Raw genomic sequence first — 17171 nt, forward strand, 5'->3', positions numbered from 1 at the left:
CATGAAGTGACATTATACAAAACTCCATTGGCACGTGTACTTTGCCATAATATTAATAGGCCTACTGATTAAGAAAAAAGCGTTGATGAATATAATTTTTTGATATTATAAAATTTTGAAACTTTGCAAAGAAACCTAAATAAGAGAAAATTTCCCAGATTTAAAAATTTTCCGATAATTCTCTACAATTCAAAATATCCACTCCTTAGGCCATTTTGTGCTAGATTTATTTCGATGTTCGACTCAACATATATATGTGAGAATTTAAAAAAAAATGAAACATGTTAAATGTAAAGCGCGCTCCCGATTGACAGACCAACATTTAGGCCCGTAACACACTTGCAGAGTTTTCGCCAGCGAGAAATGTGTTGCGAGAAAATTAAAAAATTGATAACATGGATTCAAATGGACGTCCACACACTGGAAGAGATTTTCACTCGAGGCAAAAAAACCTCGCGCGAGTTTCTCGCTGGAATCGGTAGCTCAGCGAATTTTCTTGACACATTTATCAAAGATGTTTGACATTTATACTCTTTATGACGATTGAATGTAGAAAAAGATATCACAGGTGGCGATGAATTGTATTGTTTTTATTTGAAAATGAGGAAAGATGGCTGATAATTGCAGTCAGAAACTTATCGAACTTGTATGATGTATGATGTCACCCGTAGGCCTATTTATATGATGAAAACTATAAAAACACGAAACTTAAAGAAGAAATCTGGAGACAAACATCAGATTATCTGAAAATAAATAGGGCTATATTTTATTTTGATGAGATTTAATAGTATTGATTAAACATTTGAAATAATGTACCTATATGTTTTAACAGTTTACGTAATTTTAATCAGAATGTAGCAAAGAATTCTTTATCATATGAATGGAAAAAAAAAAAAAAAACTGTGGTCCATTGAACCTGAAATAACGCCTAAACGTATCATCATTCAAATCGAAACCAGTATCCAAAACTCGCCCTTATTTTCATAAGATACAATGTGATTTTCAGATATTTCTGGCTTTAATTTTAGGCCTACTTTTTCTTTTCATTAACAAAATATGTTTATGTAACTCCATTTCCTCATCATTTGAATACTCAGATTCAACATAGCGTTCGTACGTAATTTGTAAAGTACGACAATACACTTACAGGTTATATATTTAAGTACGACAATATACTTACAGGTTATACATATAAGTACGACAATATACGTAAATACATAACCTGTAATATTTCCCCCAACGAGTCATTACTATAATCAGATAAATGCTTTCTGCATGAAGGCAGTGCATAGATGATCATAGAGGTGTGATCTGTGATAGCGAGAACTCGCCAAGTGTGTGGAGGAAGGCTCTTCGCCTCTTTCTCGCAACACATTTCTCGGTAGCGAAAACTCTGCAAGTGTGTCACGGGCCTTATTTAAGTTTCGCATTCAATAAAAATAATTAATGACAGACATTGCTCTTATGAACTACCACATATATATGTATATCTTTCTGAAAGCCTGGACATTTAAATCTCAGAACTTACATCTGGCACATAGTCCATACTTTCGCGTACAGGTTCCCTGCCGTTAGACGCAGGCCAGTTATCCTGGAGTACGAATCCACTGATACCAACATTCACATTGCTCGTATTCAGCAGATCCTCCAGTCGGCTGGAGATCCACGAGGTCACGTTGTCATCGAAAAGATCGGGAAAGCAAACATCGTACCCACGATAGACGTCCAAGTAAAGGTTTCCATGTTCATTACGCACGAAGAAATCACCGGGCCATCCATGTGCTAGGTAAGCACGAATCTGCAAACAGAAGTACGATATGAATATACAGGCCTGTAGAAGCACAGTTAGATACATATTATTAAATTGTGTACAGCATTATAGCTGTTATATATTACGACGAAAATCAAACGATCCTGGAACGAGAACTGAAAAACAAAGTAGATAATATCATTATTCATTATCATCGTCACTGTGGTCACATTACCCCCACCACCATCGCATCGCCACCACTATCACCACTGTCACCATCATCGTTGATGTCATTATCATCATCATATCACTATCCCAACCAACATATCACTATCGCTACCACTAAATTGCCATCGTTAATTTTATTATTGAGTAGCTGTAGTTATTAGTTATTACTAGAACTCGTGGAATTGCCACGAGAATCGCAAGGTTTACTGCGCACGCGGTATAGACTATATGAGAAGGGGGCGTGCAAAGGTTGGAGTATCCCTCTTATGTAAACACTGAGCAGTATACTGCGGTTACAATAAAACCTGTATCCTGCGTTCAAGAAATATAATGAATGATCATTGAAGTAGGAAATGTCTAAACATGTAAATACACAATTATTTTATAGTGAGATATATTAACTCTTAAAATTTAATGTAAGATACTCACATCATCCTTGAATATGTGCATTGCAGTGAAGAGTTACGTACATTCTGAGCGACTGCAAAGTAACCTCCTCTGATGGTCACTCAAACAGTTTTTATTTTGGGAAAATGTACGTTCAATATCACACGATGTAATACGTACATATTTGAAGAACGGTAAGTCACTACTTTTTAATACACCAACTTCAGACATCTTGTCGTGACCTGATAGTACATCATATTATTTTATAATACGAAGTTGTGAATAGGCAGAATTTTTAGCAATAACGTTTCTTAACTTACATTTCATTTTTTCAGAAATTAGTGAATTGTTATTTTGGATAACGGTTTGTATTAAGGGCTTCTGAGAGTTGTAGTTTAGACGATTCTAACAGGATGATGCTTTTGGACACGATTTTAAAATTAGAATCAATGAACATAATATCTTCCAATAGCTGTTCAGAAGGCAATGATTTTACAGTTGCAACAGCGGAAATGTCTGTGCTATCCAATGCATCAATTACCTCCATTATTTTGCCGTAATGTTCTGCATAATAATTAACAGCATCCAACCACGTTCCCCAACGGGTCAAGACTGGCTGCGGGGGTAAGGGTATTCCAGGGGCAATTATTTGGAACAGCAACACTCTCATTGTAGTATGTTTCATTGAATTCTTGTCTGCACTGAACAAATGTTAAGCTTTGACTATTCCAACCACAGTAATGCAAAAACAACTGCTTACATAGGTATATAGCCTATTAGCTGTAGCTGCTCTATCTATTTGAACCGTCACATCTCTTAACATGAACTGCTTATACTACGAGACCGGACGGTCGCTCACCTCCTCTATACTACCGTACATCGGCAACCTGATTTCATGCTGCGTGTGGCAATTCAACAAAGTCTAGTTATTACAATGTTAGTGTTTATTATTATTATCATTATTATTATTATTATTGCTGTTGTTATATAGGACCCAATTGCATTGCAAATAAGTGAAATAATATGTGAATTAAGTGAAAATTCTCACCGGTCACGGGAACATAAGGTCATCCTTACACATATAGCTTTAAAATTTTTAACAACGCTGTATGCCCACGTTCTAGTGAGGATCAAACGCTAGACTATTTGATATTTAAATGTAAAATTATTCATAAGGAAAGAGAAAATCTTATTGACGGAATCTTAAGAACTGAGAACTGGCCATTAGAGAAGGAATTATTTATAAATAATTATTTCAGAGACATCATTTGATATTTAAATTGTTATTTATATCTATTAAGTCTACTATCTTGTACAGTGTAAATAGCACAAACATTAGGCTAGTCTAATTTTCTCCAAATATTGTAAATAAGGTCGGCCTCGGTAGCGCAGTCGGTATAGTGCTGGCCTTCTGTGCTCGAGGTGGCGGGTTCGATCCCGGCCCAGGTTGATGGCATTTAAGTGTGCGACGCTGATATAACCTCGGCAGTTGCGAGCGTCGTTAAATAAAACATGACTTAATTTACACACATACACACACCACAGACACAAAAAACACACACGCACGCACGTACACACACACACAAACCACCACAACACCCTCGTCACCAACACATCATCAACGTGAACAGAACTCGTCACCTATAATGTTGGGCTCGTGGTTGGCCATTCATAACGGGTCCAACAGAGTACAGTAGGTGACACAATATATATTTGCCCTGAAGACAAAACTTGTTTGAAGTTCGGAAACATTGTAGGTGATAATTTGCAGCACGCTGTGGAAAATTAAAAAGTTTATTTTAGAATATTCTTCTCGCTCTTTTGTTTATCTGAAGACGAAAGAGAATCTAAGCTTCGAAACGTTGCAAGCTCTTATGCACTTCGCTGTCAATTAAAAATCCAAAATACATTCCTTCTTAATAATCCTCCATTAGTTCTTCCCACATTCATAAGTAGGGCTAGGATTTTGATGAAATTGCATCTTTTTTCTAGTAAGCCAGAAACACTGCTGTTTTAGTATTTATATGTTATGTGATAAACTGAGTGTTTTAATACATATTTGTTAGGGCATATTTTTTTTTGCATTTTTTGCCTCTTACAACTCATAAGAGCATCTTTTGTTTTATTCGGACATTTTTTAGGCATTTTCATTTAATTTCGACCATAAATCCCCATTATTAATGTAAAATAATGTTTATTTCCTTTGATATTCTTCTACATATTTTGTCCATTAATATCCATTATTATTTTACTTCGTTATTTAACGACGCTGTATCAACTACAAGGCCATTTAGCGTCGATGGAATTGGTGATAGTGATATGATATTTGGTAAGATGAGGCCGAGGATTCGCCATAGATTACCTGATATTTGTCTTGGAGTTGGGAAAAACCTCGGAAAAAAACCCAACCAGATAATCAGCCCAAGCGGGAATCGAACCCGTGACCAGCGCAACTTCGGATTGGCAGGCAAGCGCCTTAACCGACCAAGCTATGCTGGTGGCTAATACCCATTATTTTGTATAATATTTTAATCGTTTTTCTACACAAATATTGCCATTTTAACGTAGTACACTCCTTCAATATAGACTCCTCTATACCTGCTAATTCCGGATAAGAGTGGCCTTGTGGTAGACTACATGGAAACTAAAAGTAAAGTAAATCCATGGCGCTACAGCCCTTGAAGGGCCAAGACCGACCAGCCGACTGCTGACCTCACGCCCACATTTTTTAGGCATATTCATTTAATTTTGGCCATAAATCCTCATTCATGTAAAATAATGTTTATTTCCTTTGGTATTTTCTCTAGATATTTTGTATAATATTTTAATCGTTTTTCTACACAATTATTGTCATTTTAACATAGTAAACCCCATGTAATTGATCAGTCCAACCATCCCTTCAATATAGACTCCTCTATACCTGCTAATTCCTGATAAGAGTGGCCTTATGGTAGGCTAGATGGAAACTACATCAGGTAAAATAATTAATTAAAATGTACCACTTACAATTAGAAAAAATTATGTAAAATTAAAGAAACTTAAATATTGGTACTAGAATTTAATTTAATTACTAGTCTAAATATTAAGTAGTACAAAACCTCCTTTCCTACTAAGCCAATTATGTACGAACAATTTTTAGGGCATTTTTAAAGGAATTTTTTTTTAAGATTTTTAGGTCATGAATGCATTGTTTTTAGGACATTTTTTCATGATTTATAGATCATCAAAATCCTAGCCCTATTCATAAATCTTAAATTAAAAAAAAAAGTCACTAACCTGTGCAGGAAGAGAGATCATGATCCTTCGTCCAGCATTCTGCACCTCATCCAACATTGGCATCACTTCTTCCGATAAGGTAAAGTCCAAGGAATCCATCAGTCCTTCGTGCAGACAGTCTGATTCGTAAGGAATATCTGCGGCAGCCGCCACTGTGAAGTTATGCACGTGCTCTGACATAAGTGTCACATCGTCATTGCCAATATCTCTACAGACATGAAGTCCTAGTGCCCAAGACGGGGGTAACATGACACCAAGCCCATCGAGCGAAGTGTACTGCGCCATCACGTCTGCAGGCGTGGGCCCCGCAAAGACGCTCAAGTCCCACATCCACGTGGACAGGGACTTCACGATCAGGAGGTTAGAGTGTTCGAGGAGATGGAATTCCATCGGTCCCGGGTTATGGAACACGACTCCGTGGGCTCTTCCGTCAGGATCCAGACTGATGACGAATGGGTTGGCCCCAAGTCTGTGTCCGCTATTATAAAGAACTTTGGGTTCTGTTGGTAGTTGGAGTTCTCCCAATCCAAACACAGACCCATTCCTTGAGAACAGGAGTCCCATCTCCCAGTAGTTCGTACTGGCAATCTTAGGGCTTAGCGATGTCTTGAAAAGCGAAGAATTGTCACTTCGTCGATAAACTTCCAAAGAAAAATAGTCCGGACCATTTATATGGACTTTGAAGTTAGAGTTTTCCAACGAAGACCTGGCAGTTACGGTCGGTTCCGCGACGTTAGGGTCGTAGATAAACAGGCGGAGATGATCTCTTGAAACAGGAACCAAAAGTGACTGAAGTTCTGGCACTGCATTCCTTGCGTACGGTGTTTTCTCACGGCGGGTCTGAAGACTGAGATATTTGCTTTCCAGTAGGTTGAGTGCATTCTCTGTACTCCGCCAGTCTTTCACTTTATAGCTGTGGTGAGAAGGAAAGGCGTGAAAGCAAGTTCCGTAACTCGCATTCCAGCAGCAGCCAGCTCCAATACAAATATCTTCCGTCATATTGGGTTTATTTTTCAGGCACGGCACCCTGGATCAAATGAATAATAAAATTAAGTTACTTTGAAATACTGTATTATAATAAAAACATAGAATCCATCTTGAATCTTGCATAATAGACAATATCACAAGAAAGAAAAAAATTAACAAAACACAAAAACACGCAAAACACAACACAATCACAAGAACACAAGAAATACATCACACTAACATACGAAAACAAAAGCACACATAAGATCGCATCTTCATTCAGAAAGCAGAAATACAATGTAACATACAGAACAGAAAACACACTACAAAGATATCTCAACACACAAAAAACACAAACAAATAAATACAACCACAAAGGCGTATACAAACTCACATGCAATAGTTGCGACAGTTTCTACATTGGACAGAGAGGCAGATCATTCCAAACACGCAACAAAGAACACATTAAAGCAATAACCAGAGGACACAATACATCCACATATGCCGAACACATAACTAATGCTAACTACACATACAATAACATAAATACAGACTTGGAAATCCTACATATACAACCCAAAAAACCAAAAACTCAACACACTAGAACAATATGAAATATACAGATACACTAAAACATACCCTAATCAAATTCTCAACACACAGATCAGTTTCAGAACACACACACTATTTGACTCCACGTTTCAACACTTTCCAACACGCAACGCACCCCCACAACAGGCAGCGAAGTTCGAGATGACACCGAGATCTAGTAGGCTCTGAGGATGGTGTGAAAGCACCGAAACAGCTGTAAGCCACAGTTGCCTATATAATTTAACAGGAGTAAGTGTGCCAATCAACCAATCATTTAAAAATATAGAGTTCCATCGAACGTCTCCTCCACATCCGCAGCTACTTGCTCATGGCGCTTCGGCGGATTAAAACTTACGTACTATGTTACATTAATAACATATTTTCTCACCCTCCTCACAGTAGCTGCTGGAAGTGTTTCCCATACTGTGTCATAAAAAATTCACATCATTCACAGAACCTGGTGAAGAATCAATAAGCCACACCGGATTCAAGTCTCATTTTAAGTTCTACCTACTGTGTTCCCGGGTTCGAGTCCCGGTGCCGGCGAGAATTTTTGTCCGTTCTACTGATTCTTCACCATATGGAAACGCAAAATTACTGCACTGAAACTCCATAAGTACTTCGGCACATCATAGTAATTCACAGAACCTGTTTCATTAAACTTTTTCACTAAATTTAGTAGGCCTACTGCTTTTCTACGCGGAACTGGAAGGCCAGAAAATTTACTTCTAAAGTTTTGTCTTGTTCTGCCACACGAGTCCTTTTTCTGTACGTTTTCAAAATGTTTACACGTTCATCACAGAATTATGTAACCATTGCGAAAAACAACACAACGTCAGAGAATAAACAACACTTTATTCTTTGCTGACTCACTGCGTTAATGCTAATCGCGATTAGTGACTGTAGTCTGTCACCAGTATAAGGGTAGCCTGGCTATTCGAGAATATAAGAATCTACTTCCCTATGTAAACTCTTCTTATATTTTCATGGAGTATTGAATAATAGCGTATATCTCTGTTTGAAAAAAACAGTGGCATGTTTACCCAAGGGAAAGCTTAAGCTGATCATTGGTCTGATGCCATAAACTCTGATCCAGCTCCTGAGTATGTTTTATATCCGTCTGTATACCACATCAAAGACTTCTCAGGAAATTTTGGAGTTTTGTTTTTCTAAAGTTCAGAATCAAAATTTATTGATTACATCAAAGCGTTTGATGGTGCAAAAAGAATGGCAATACAGACATAGCAGTGAAAACAATATTTTAAAACATCTGCATGATATATTTAACGAATAAAAAATCCTATTGTCAGGCATACATCTCTGCCTCTGAGTGACCGTTATATTTCGAGTGGCTTATCTTGGTCGTGGACGTCAGAGTATTAAAAAGCATTCTCCTTCACCGCAAATGTGATGTTGCACAGAGGCAGAAGCATAATAAAAGATCTGTAATAGCTGCTGTCCCTAAAGATTACCCCTTAGAGTGACTCTGATTTCACGATATTTATGGAGAATTAACCAGAGTTCTACTCAGAATTTATGCGTTTCACATTGGAACCATTTCATTGATAGACCAATTCTACATCATCTTTCGTAAGTCCGTGAAACATTTTAGAAATTCACCACAAATAAACTAAGCAACGGATACCAAATTTTATTATACTGAAATAGAGGCAAACTCATCGAGTTTTTTTTTTTTCATATTTCATAGATGCTCAACCATTCCACCTCTACTGATACGCCAGACATCTATATTATAACTGATAATTCATAATAATCCCACGTGTGTGTCAGCATATCACAGTCGACCACAGCAGTGCTGATACAGTTGAATACTTCACAAACCGTAATAAGAAAAAGTCACGGTATTAAATCCGGGGACCGGGGTGGCTACGACATTAACGCGTCATCTTCTTGTTCTGTGTATGCTATCCTTTACTGCAAATTTTGATCGAAATACCACGTATTTGTGGTAGTGAGTCAGACAGTCGCCTTGTTTAGAGATGCAATCATTACTCTTGTCTTCATTCAGCTGTGGTACCGGCCAGTTTTCCAACATGTTTATATAAATCTGGAATTTCTCATACCAGTTCCTGTTACTGTTGAAAACAGTTGCCACCTTCTGGAATTTTGCTCGAATTTGTCGCTGTACAGTCATAATGAACGAGGCTTTTGAGTAGAAATTGCAACACATAAAATGACTGCATATTGTGACTTTTATTAATTCAACAATAATGTTAACTTACTTTTATTAATTCAACAATAATGGCTTTCTATTTCTGAATTTAAACACTCCCGTCAACAATGGGTATTTCACTCCACATAACAACACAGTATTCGTTATTGCACTCCACAGACGACAATGACAATTCACTTGGATTATTGAGAACAACAATGTACTCCTAATCTCAACTAATGTTCACAAGGCACTATTTACAAAACAAAACTGTCAGTTCTCAGTTCACAGTTCGTTTTCCTTGGCTAGTTCTTCTAGCTCATTCACTCAAGTTCACAGTATATCGAACCCAAGACTTCCAGAGACAGTCCACTGAACTTCGAACTCAAGACTTTCAGATAACGTTCACTGCACGCCGAACCCAAGACTCCCGGACGCGTTGCTTCCGCCTGGACGCTGCCACAGTTACTCAAGTTCACTCTCGTTCCTGGGCGCTGCTGATTCACAAACTGAACTCGCTGTCCAAACTAAAACTGGCTTTGCGGCTCTTCTTCGCGTCGAACCCCGGTCTCGAAGGCTGGCTTCCTTGCTCGCTCACGGCTGCTTCACAAAACTGACTGGCTGTCCAAACTAAACTGCGGCTCACTTGCCCTTATATTTATTACTAAATCACACTTCTGGAATGTACTACATCGAGTAGCTTCCACACAATCGGCTCGCGTCGCTTTGCGGAACTTCGAGAACAATCTGTTTCTCGCTGCTTCTTTTCCCCCTTCACCTCGCACAGCCCAGCGTCCACCGCTTTCTCTCTCCTCTCCTCGCGCCTGCCTTCTCGCGCGCCCTCCCTTCTCCTGGACGCGCGCCAGGTCTTTCAACATGGCGCCACAATATGTTTACTGAACGCAATATTAGCTACTACTGTCTCCTAGCGGCAAACTATGGCAACTATAACAGCGGGATTTTCCTTAAAAAATCTTGGAGAGTTTCTCTCCCAACCGGCATAAGAATTATCATCCGTTGCGTAATTTATTTGTGGTGAATTTCTAAAATGTTTCGTGGGTTTATGAAAGACGGTGTATTATTGTTCAGCAAATTAACAAAGAGTGACTATTTACCTGTACTCGTTCTTGACTTCGCAGCTCCAGAGCTCTGACTGCAAATGTGGGTTGTCCTCGAACACGGTGACGAAGAGCAGCACAGGCAGGCAGGCCAGGATTATAATGATAGCAGCGAAGCACAGCCTCTGGGCCGAACATATTGAATCTGCGCACAGTCGATTGTTATGGGCATTAACACATAAACAAAAATAAAACAATTTCCTTCTTATTTAGTAAAAAATATGGGTGAATGTTATTTATGTCCCGCCCACTATAGGAGACATAGGCCAGTTTTACACTAATTCTAAACATATTTAGTATAACTTGTTGCTTGTGAGAGAAAAAAACTTATTATTTCTCTTACTAACTTTAAATATTATACATTTATCTATTAACATTGTGTAAAATTACATTCTTTATTAATTAAATACTTCAAAACCTAAATGTTTACAATTTGAAACAAACACTGCTGGAGTTAGTGGTTCTCTGACTTCCACAGTGTATGAATTAAGAAAAGTGAGTAAATATGAGCCATGTAAAGAAAAAAAAGATAAGTATATCATAATTCTCTTATGAAACATTTTAATATGCGAGAAAATGGAAGTTTATTATTAAGGTTAACATTGCTACATTTTTTTTTTTAATTTCAAATATATGAGACAGAAAATCACAAATTACCACAAAGCACATCAAAATACACAAATAAAACCACAAACAGTATTAAAATGTTAACACAGTCTTATTCATGTTACAGATTCTGTTTTTTTTTTTCTCACTCTCATGTTCTTCCTGTGCATCTAGATTCTAGATTATTACTGTCCGCAAACAGAGTTTGGTAATTCATCCTACTTTCCTCAGAAATAAACTGCATTAAATTTTTTTGCAAGTCCTTTTGCTTTCTTCTTTCAATGGCAATGCTGAATTGTATTTTAGTTGACTGGGGAATGATGCATCTGTATTGGGATTCTGGAAGTTAATCGACTCGATATTGTGCCTTTAATAGTCTTACTTACATGGATTTCATAGATTTTTGTGACATTCTGAATACCGTATCGTATCACTTTACTCAGCTGGTTGAGCGATAGTGTTGCCACCTACCGGTAAATTAAGCTTGGAATGCAAAAACTCTCTTATTCCATGGAGTAAGTGGAGTTCTGACTTCCACGAGTTTTAAAACAGCCCCCAGAATGCAGATGAACGTCGATATTAGTGTATTCTTGCCTTCCACGCATGCGGGACAAACTAAAAAGCATCATCCAGCCCATAACTCAATGTTGTCAAAAATTGGAGTTCGTGGGTTTCTGATCTCCCTGTCTCAATTCGTATGGAAAGTAAAGATGTAATAACCAAAACACAATTACCGTTCCTATACTTGTTGGTCAATATCTCTAACTCGTCGGGGACTTCGACGTGAGGGTCGGAGTCTTCATCGTCCTCCTCCCTTTCGCGGAAGGCGACTTTTGTTCGTAGTCCCATGTGGCCCTGTAACACAAGGATTTCACATTAATGTGCATGATGTTTTAATAAAAAAGGCGCAGTGCAAATAAATCTCCCAAATGTTTTCTCACCATGTCTGTTGTTCGTTTATCTTTCCTGCATAGAAACATATTAAATAAGTGATGGACAGATTCCTGCACTGTGCAAAACTGGAACAGCCTGCATAGGTAGACACTTGCACTGCGTGCATGCACTGTGCAAAACTGATATTTCATGCAAGCAGTACCGAAGGATACCATAGAACGTGGCTGAGTGCTAAGAGCTTCAGTCTATCACGCAGGCGGTCCCGTTTGATTTCCGGTCAGGCATGGAATTTTTCAACAGTAATTTCACTAGAGGTTTTGATTTATCTAGAGAAAATCAAAACTCGGGTGGGATTTAATTGACTATTACACGATTAGAAGAAAGTATATAAAGATTAGAAGTAACAAAGTACTCCAAAACAATAAAATATTAATTGACTTACGAAAATATAACTATCTTCAAATGTATTATTGTACCATCTCAACATTACAAATATTACGCTAGATGGCAGTAATGTGTTATTAGCTGTTTTCTTGTTATCAGTTGTGCCAAGTATGGAATCTTCATTGAACTCTATGGACGGTTACTAGACTAGACGGCAGTTCGGAAGGCGGTCGGCTGCTATATGCGCCGTAGCATTTCTGGCATGTGACGTCACGAGCTTGTACAGTAGAACCAATCGGAATCAGTCTGTAACAAGCACTTCCCAAGTTCGTTTGTTCACGTGTGAGTGTTTCAATACATTGAATAAATGTGTATGTAAGATAATAAATGGAATAAGACACTGTAAAAAGACAAGTATTGCACAGGCAGGTGCGGAAAATATTGTTTAAGGTGTATAATATTATTTTAAAAACGTTAACGAGCACAATGCTGCCGGCCATCTTGATGCTGGCTGCAACGTTGCCAACCGCGCAGGAAATGACTGCAGAAGCATGTGGTGTGGGATTGAGAACCGTGCAAAGAATATTGTTAGTGAAGGAAAGAGTTTTTGTTTGGTGTCATGCTTACAGTAATCAACGGCTAAGGTCATTATTGTCTTTTGATAATTTAAATTCTCTCCTGCGCTATTTGCATCGCACGTGCGCGTGAAGTACGATGTGGCAATGTTGTACGCTGCCTTGCCCTCTCTATCTGTCTCTCTCGACGCAAACGCTAGCAGACTACCGCCTTCCGAATTGCCGTCGACTCTAGTCAAGAAGGCTTTGTTGATTCAGTTTCATTTGTATTAAAACAGTTGCATTCCACTTCAATTCTCCGGATCCCAGTAATCAACGTCACTTGACAGATGATTTTCAATAAATCTTAGTATACGTGACTATTCATAATATCATATAGCAGAAGCTATAACATAACCTAAATAGTATAAACAAGTATTAGAAAAGTTTTAATTAGGGATGATGAAATAAACAAGAAAAGTTTTAATTAACGATGATGAAATAAAAAATACACACGAATAACTTTAAAAGGAACAATTATTATTGAAAATACAATTTTCAAATTTGAATGTTTTAGTGGTTGGTGGTTCAGTTGATTGGACGTGAGCGTGAAAGAAGTGGAACGGGTTGATGTACATGGAGTATTCCTCAACTTATTCAGGATTTCCGAGTGGAGCTCTTCATTTATTTGTAAATAAGATTTCAGGGAAGATGCATAGCTATGACCAGTGATCTTTATTAATTCTTGTTCTTGAATGCCAATGCGAGTCATATTTGAAAGTGCTGTGCATCGACTGGAGTGGTTTGTAATTTTCTGTTTTTTTTTTTTTTTTTTTTTTTTGACGTCCAGACCATTACAGTTTTAAATGTTGGCAAACAAAGAAACAATGCTAGGGTAGTGATAAAAACAAACAAATGCTAGGTAAGCGATACAATTAAACAAATGCTAGGGACGCGATAAAATTGTGCGATAAGCAGCCATGATTGGTTGAAAGACGTCCTTTCGTACCGTTTTATTGGTCAAAAGTAGTGTGACGTAGTAAAAGTGTAATAGTCATTGAAAAATCCATAGTGACAATTGTGGCGGACAAGGTCGCAATTGGGTTTTTCTCGGGGTTCTAGTTCCCCATATTAGGCACCTACATCATTCTCCCAACGTCTCTCCATTCCGTCATCATTTCAAAGCACTCCCCTAACCCCGACTAGCGACGCATTGAGGAGGCTCGTCTAGGGTGCTGCTCGAAATCTGGGTACGCAGCGAACTTTAGTGCAGTCAGCTGATGTGAGCTTGGAAGTGCGACTATCTTGAAGGTCAGAGCAAAATATCTTGAAAGGTCTCAGTGCTAGGTCGTAGTGCCTCCTCTCGAAATTCCATTCCATATCAATTCGTCAACTAAGCTGTGTTCGAAAGAGTGGTTGAAGGCAGAAAAATGCTCAAACTGATCAGGAAAAGAACAAGAAATTGGCTGGGTCACTGCTGAGAAGAAACTGTCTACTGAAGAATGCACTGGAAGGAATTGTGAACGGGAGAAAAATTCGAGACAGAAGAAGATACCATCTTTCATTACTCTTCGCCGATGATCAGGTAATCATTGCACAAGATCGAGATGATATTAAATTTATGATGAGAAAACTAATTGATTGTTATAACTCGGCAGGCCTTGTGGTAAATTTTACAAAGACAGAATATCTAGTAAATGGTGGGGATGGCAGGAATTTGAAATTCTCTAATGGCATAGTGAGGTCAGTGGATCAATTTAAATATTTGGGATCGGTTCTCCACCAATCTGGTACATGCTTTAAAGATGTGGAAAACCGTGTCATACAAGCAAGAAATGCCATAAAACAACTTAATGGTGTGCTTTGGAATAGGGATGTTAGAATGGAGACAAAGAAAACGATACTTGATGTAATTGTAGAGAGTATCTTGACTTATGGAGGGGAGAGCTGGACTCTGACAGAAAGACAAAAAGACCGTGTTAGATCTGTGGAAATGGATGGACTAAGAAGGAGTCTATGCGTATGCCGTCTCCAGAGGGTCAGAAATGACATGATTTTGGAAAAGTGGAACATACAAGAAGATGTGATCGAACGTTTCGAATGTCAAAGGCTTCAATGATTTGGACATGTTCAGAGGATGTCCGAGGAACGATGGCCTAAAAAAAATTTGAATTGGTCACTCCCAGGGAGGAGAAGAAAGGAACGACCTCACCTTACATGGAGAGGAGGAGTTGCTGAGGCCATGGAGGCTAGAGGGTTGGAAAATGGATGTTGGAATGACCGACAACAATGGAAAAGGAGAATAAAAGGCAACCGCTGAAAGTGGAAACGCCTATAAAAGTAAAAGTAAGTAAGAAGATACCAGATGATAGACAACATTAAAATACATGGATCATATGCGGAGACTAAAAGGAAGGCGTAAAATAGGAAAAATTGAGAATGCTGGGTTTACAATGCCCTTAGGTAGAACACTATGAATGAATGAATGAATCAATCAGTTGACCGAAAACCTTTTTGTATCCTTGATTTTCATGTTAAGCAGTCAGTTATTCGTGTCCAACGACATTTCTGAAGAAGGTTTGGAGCAGAACCATCCATTGAGCCTACAGTTCGCAAGTGATACTCCGGTTTTAAGGCAAGGAGATGCATTTGTAAGAGGAAATCAATGATGTCCAACAATAAGCGAGCGTGTCCATGAAATTTCTCACGTAGGTAGTCCGCGAAAATCTCCATCAGAGGCAGAAAGGAGCTGCTGTGGAAGATTCTAAAGTTGCTGCAGACCCTAAAACCAGAGGACAAAGTGCTACGAGTTTCTTTCTGCGAGAGTATGCTTTTCTGTCCTCCATAGCAGCCATTTTGCCTTAATAACGAACAAATTGCGCAACAATTTTACCACATGTGATGTATTAAAACTGAAATTTTCTTTCTATCCGTATGAATTTTAAAATCAAATGTAGGAAACAGAAAACGGATGTAGGTAAATTCTCATTTTTACATAGAACTATAAATGATTGGAATGACCTACCTGCAGCGGTCTTTGAGGGCTGTCCTTCCTTAAGGAGATTCAAGAATAACTTAAAAAGTTGTGTATAAAGTGTAAATTAAAATTAAGGTGACATTTAACATTTAATTTTTTAAGGTGACATGTATTTATTTAGCCTGACGAGTTACTCCCTTGGTTTGAATAGTAAATTATTTAAAAACAGCGTGTGAGAGGGTCTTAGACTAGAAATGTTTAGCTTAAATGTAGTTCTGTTTATAAATATGCACAAGGGTGTAAGTATTTGTCTTATTTGAGCTGTTGTAGCTATCAGTGAAGCGTGGTGAGTCAGTGAAGTTATGGTTTTACAGTGCAGTGAATAGTTCCGATCAGTGATAATTTATAGTGTAAATGAAATGTATTCTATAGTGTCAGTGAAATGTGTTATAGAGGGTCAGTGAAATGTGTCCTAAAGTGTCAGTGAAATGCGTCATAGTGCCACTACAGTGTGTGAAATCAGAGTAAAGTGAAAGACTATTATCAGTACCAATGTGAAACTTATGAAGGGCCTATACATAATAGGTTGTATTGTAAAATTAGGTTCACTTATTAATTAGGTTATTTTATGTATTATTATTAATTGTAGTTATTGTGTTAAATTATTGTATTGTGTATTCTTATTGTATTGTGTATTGTATAATTGTATTGTGTATTGTAATTTTATTGTGTATTGTTTATATTGTGTATACCATTGCCACCGGGTGCTTGCTCACTTGCAGTGTAAATAAATACATACATACATGAATTTCATTAAAGGTAAGTTACACTATTCAAAACCGGAGAGCTCACTTGTGGGAGCCCTGTATTATTTGTCCATGCGTGTTTTCATTACCGGTACCCCTCACTTTTCCCACCAGATGAAAGAATCCGAGATTTAGAGCCAATGTCCATAATGACATTAATTTTTAAAATGTATACTTAACGTTTATAACCACATAGACTACTTTATACAGCTATTCCGGAAATATACTTGGATAATTTCCCCCCCCCCGGTGTTTTTCGGCCAAAAATTTCAGGACAAAATGGAATCAATTATGCGATGATACGCAGTATACCCGACTGTGTCTAAATCTACCTATAGCCTCTTATTGGCCAGTCTGTCTTGTTCACCTTACTGTGTTTGAACGATATGCAAGTCCCACAATCATGTCAGCTAGTCTCAGTTGTTTGAACGATATGCAAGTGGTATATCATGTCAGCTAGT

The 17171-nt window shown here is 38.0% G+C and overlaps 1 protein-coding gene across 1 annotated transcript in view; it reads right to left on the bottom strand.

Moving 5' to 3' along the window:
* Positions 1 to 17171, bottom strand: part of LOC138710338 (lysosomal alpha-glucosidase-like) — a 55660-nt gene that overhangs the window by 21585 nt on the left and 16904 nt on the right. The window contains exons 2-5 of the mRNA XM_069841152.1: positions 11830 to 11950; positions 10487 to 10634; positions 5642 to 6668; positions 1529 to 1798 (exon numbers count right to left, since the gene is read on the bottom strand). Coding sequence (XP_069697253.1) covers positions 1529 to 1798; positions 5642 to 6668; positions 10487 to 10634; positions 11830 to 11944 — 1560 coding nt within the window. The 5' untranslated portion in view covers positions 11945 to 11950. The remainder of the gene's footprint in view (positions 1 to 1528; positions 1799 to 5641; positions 6669 to 10486; positions 10635 to 11829; positions 11951 to 17171) is intronic.

Source organism: Periplaneta americana, chromosome 12, assembly GCF_040183065.1.
Source record: "Periplaneta americana isolate PAMFEO1 chromosome 12, P.americana_PAMFEO1_priV1, whole genome shotgun sequence".
NCBI classification, from domain to species: Eukaryota; Metazoa; Arthropoda; class Insecta; order Blattodea; family Blattidae; genus Periplaneta; species Periplaneta americana.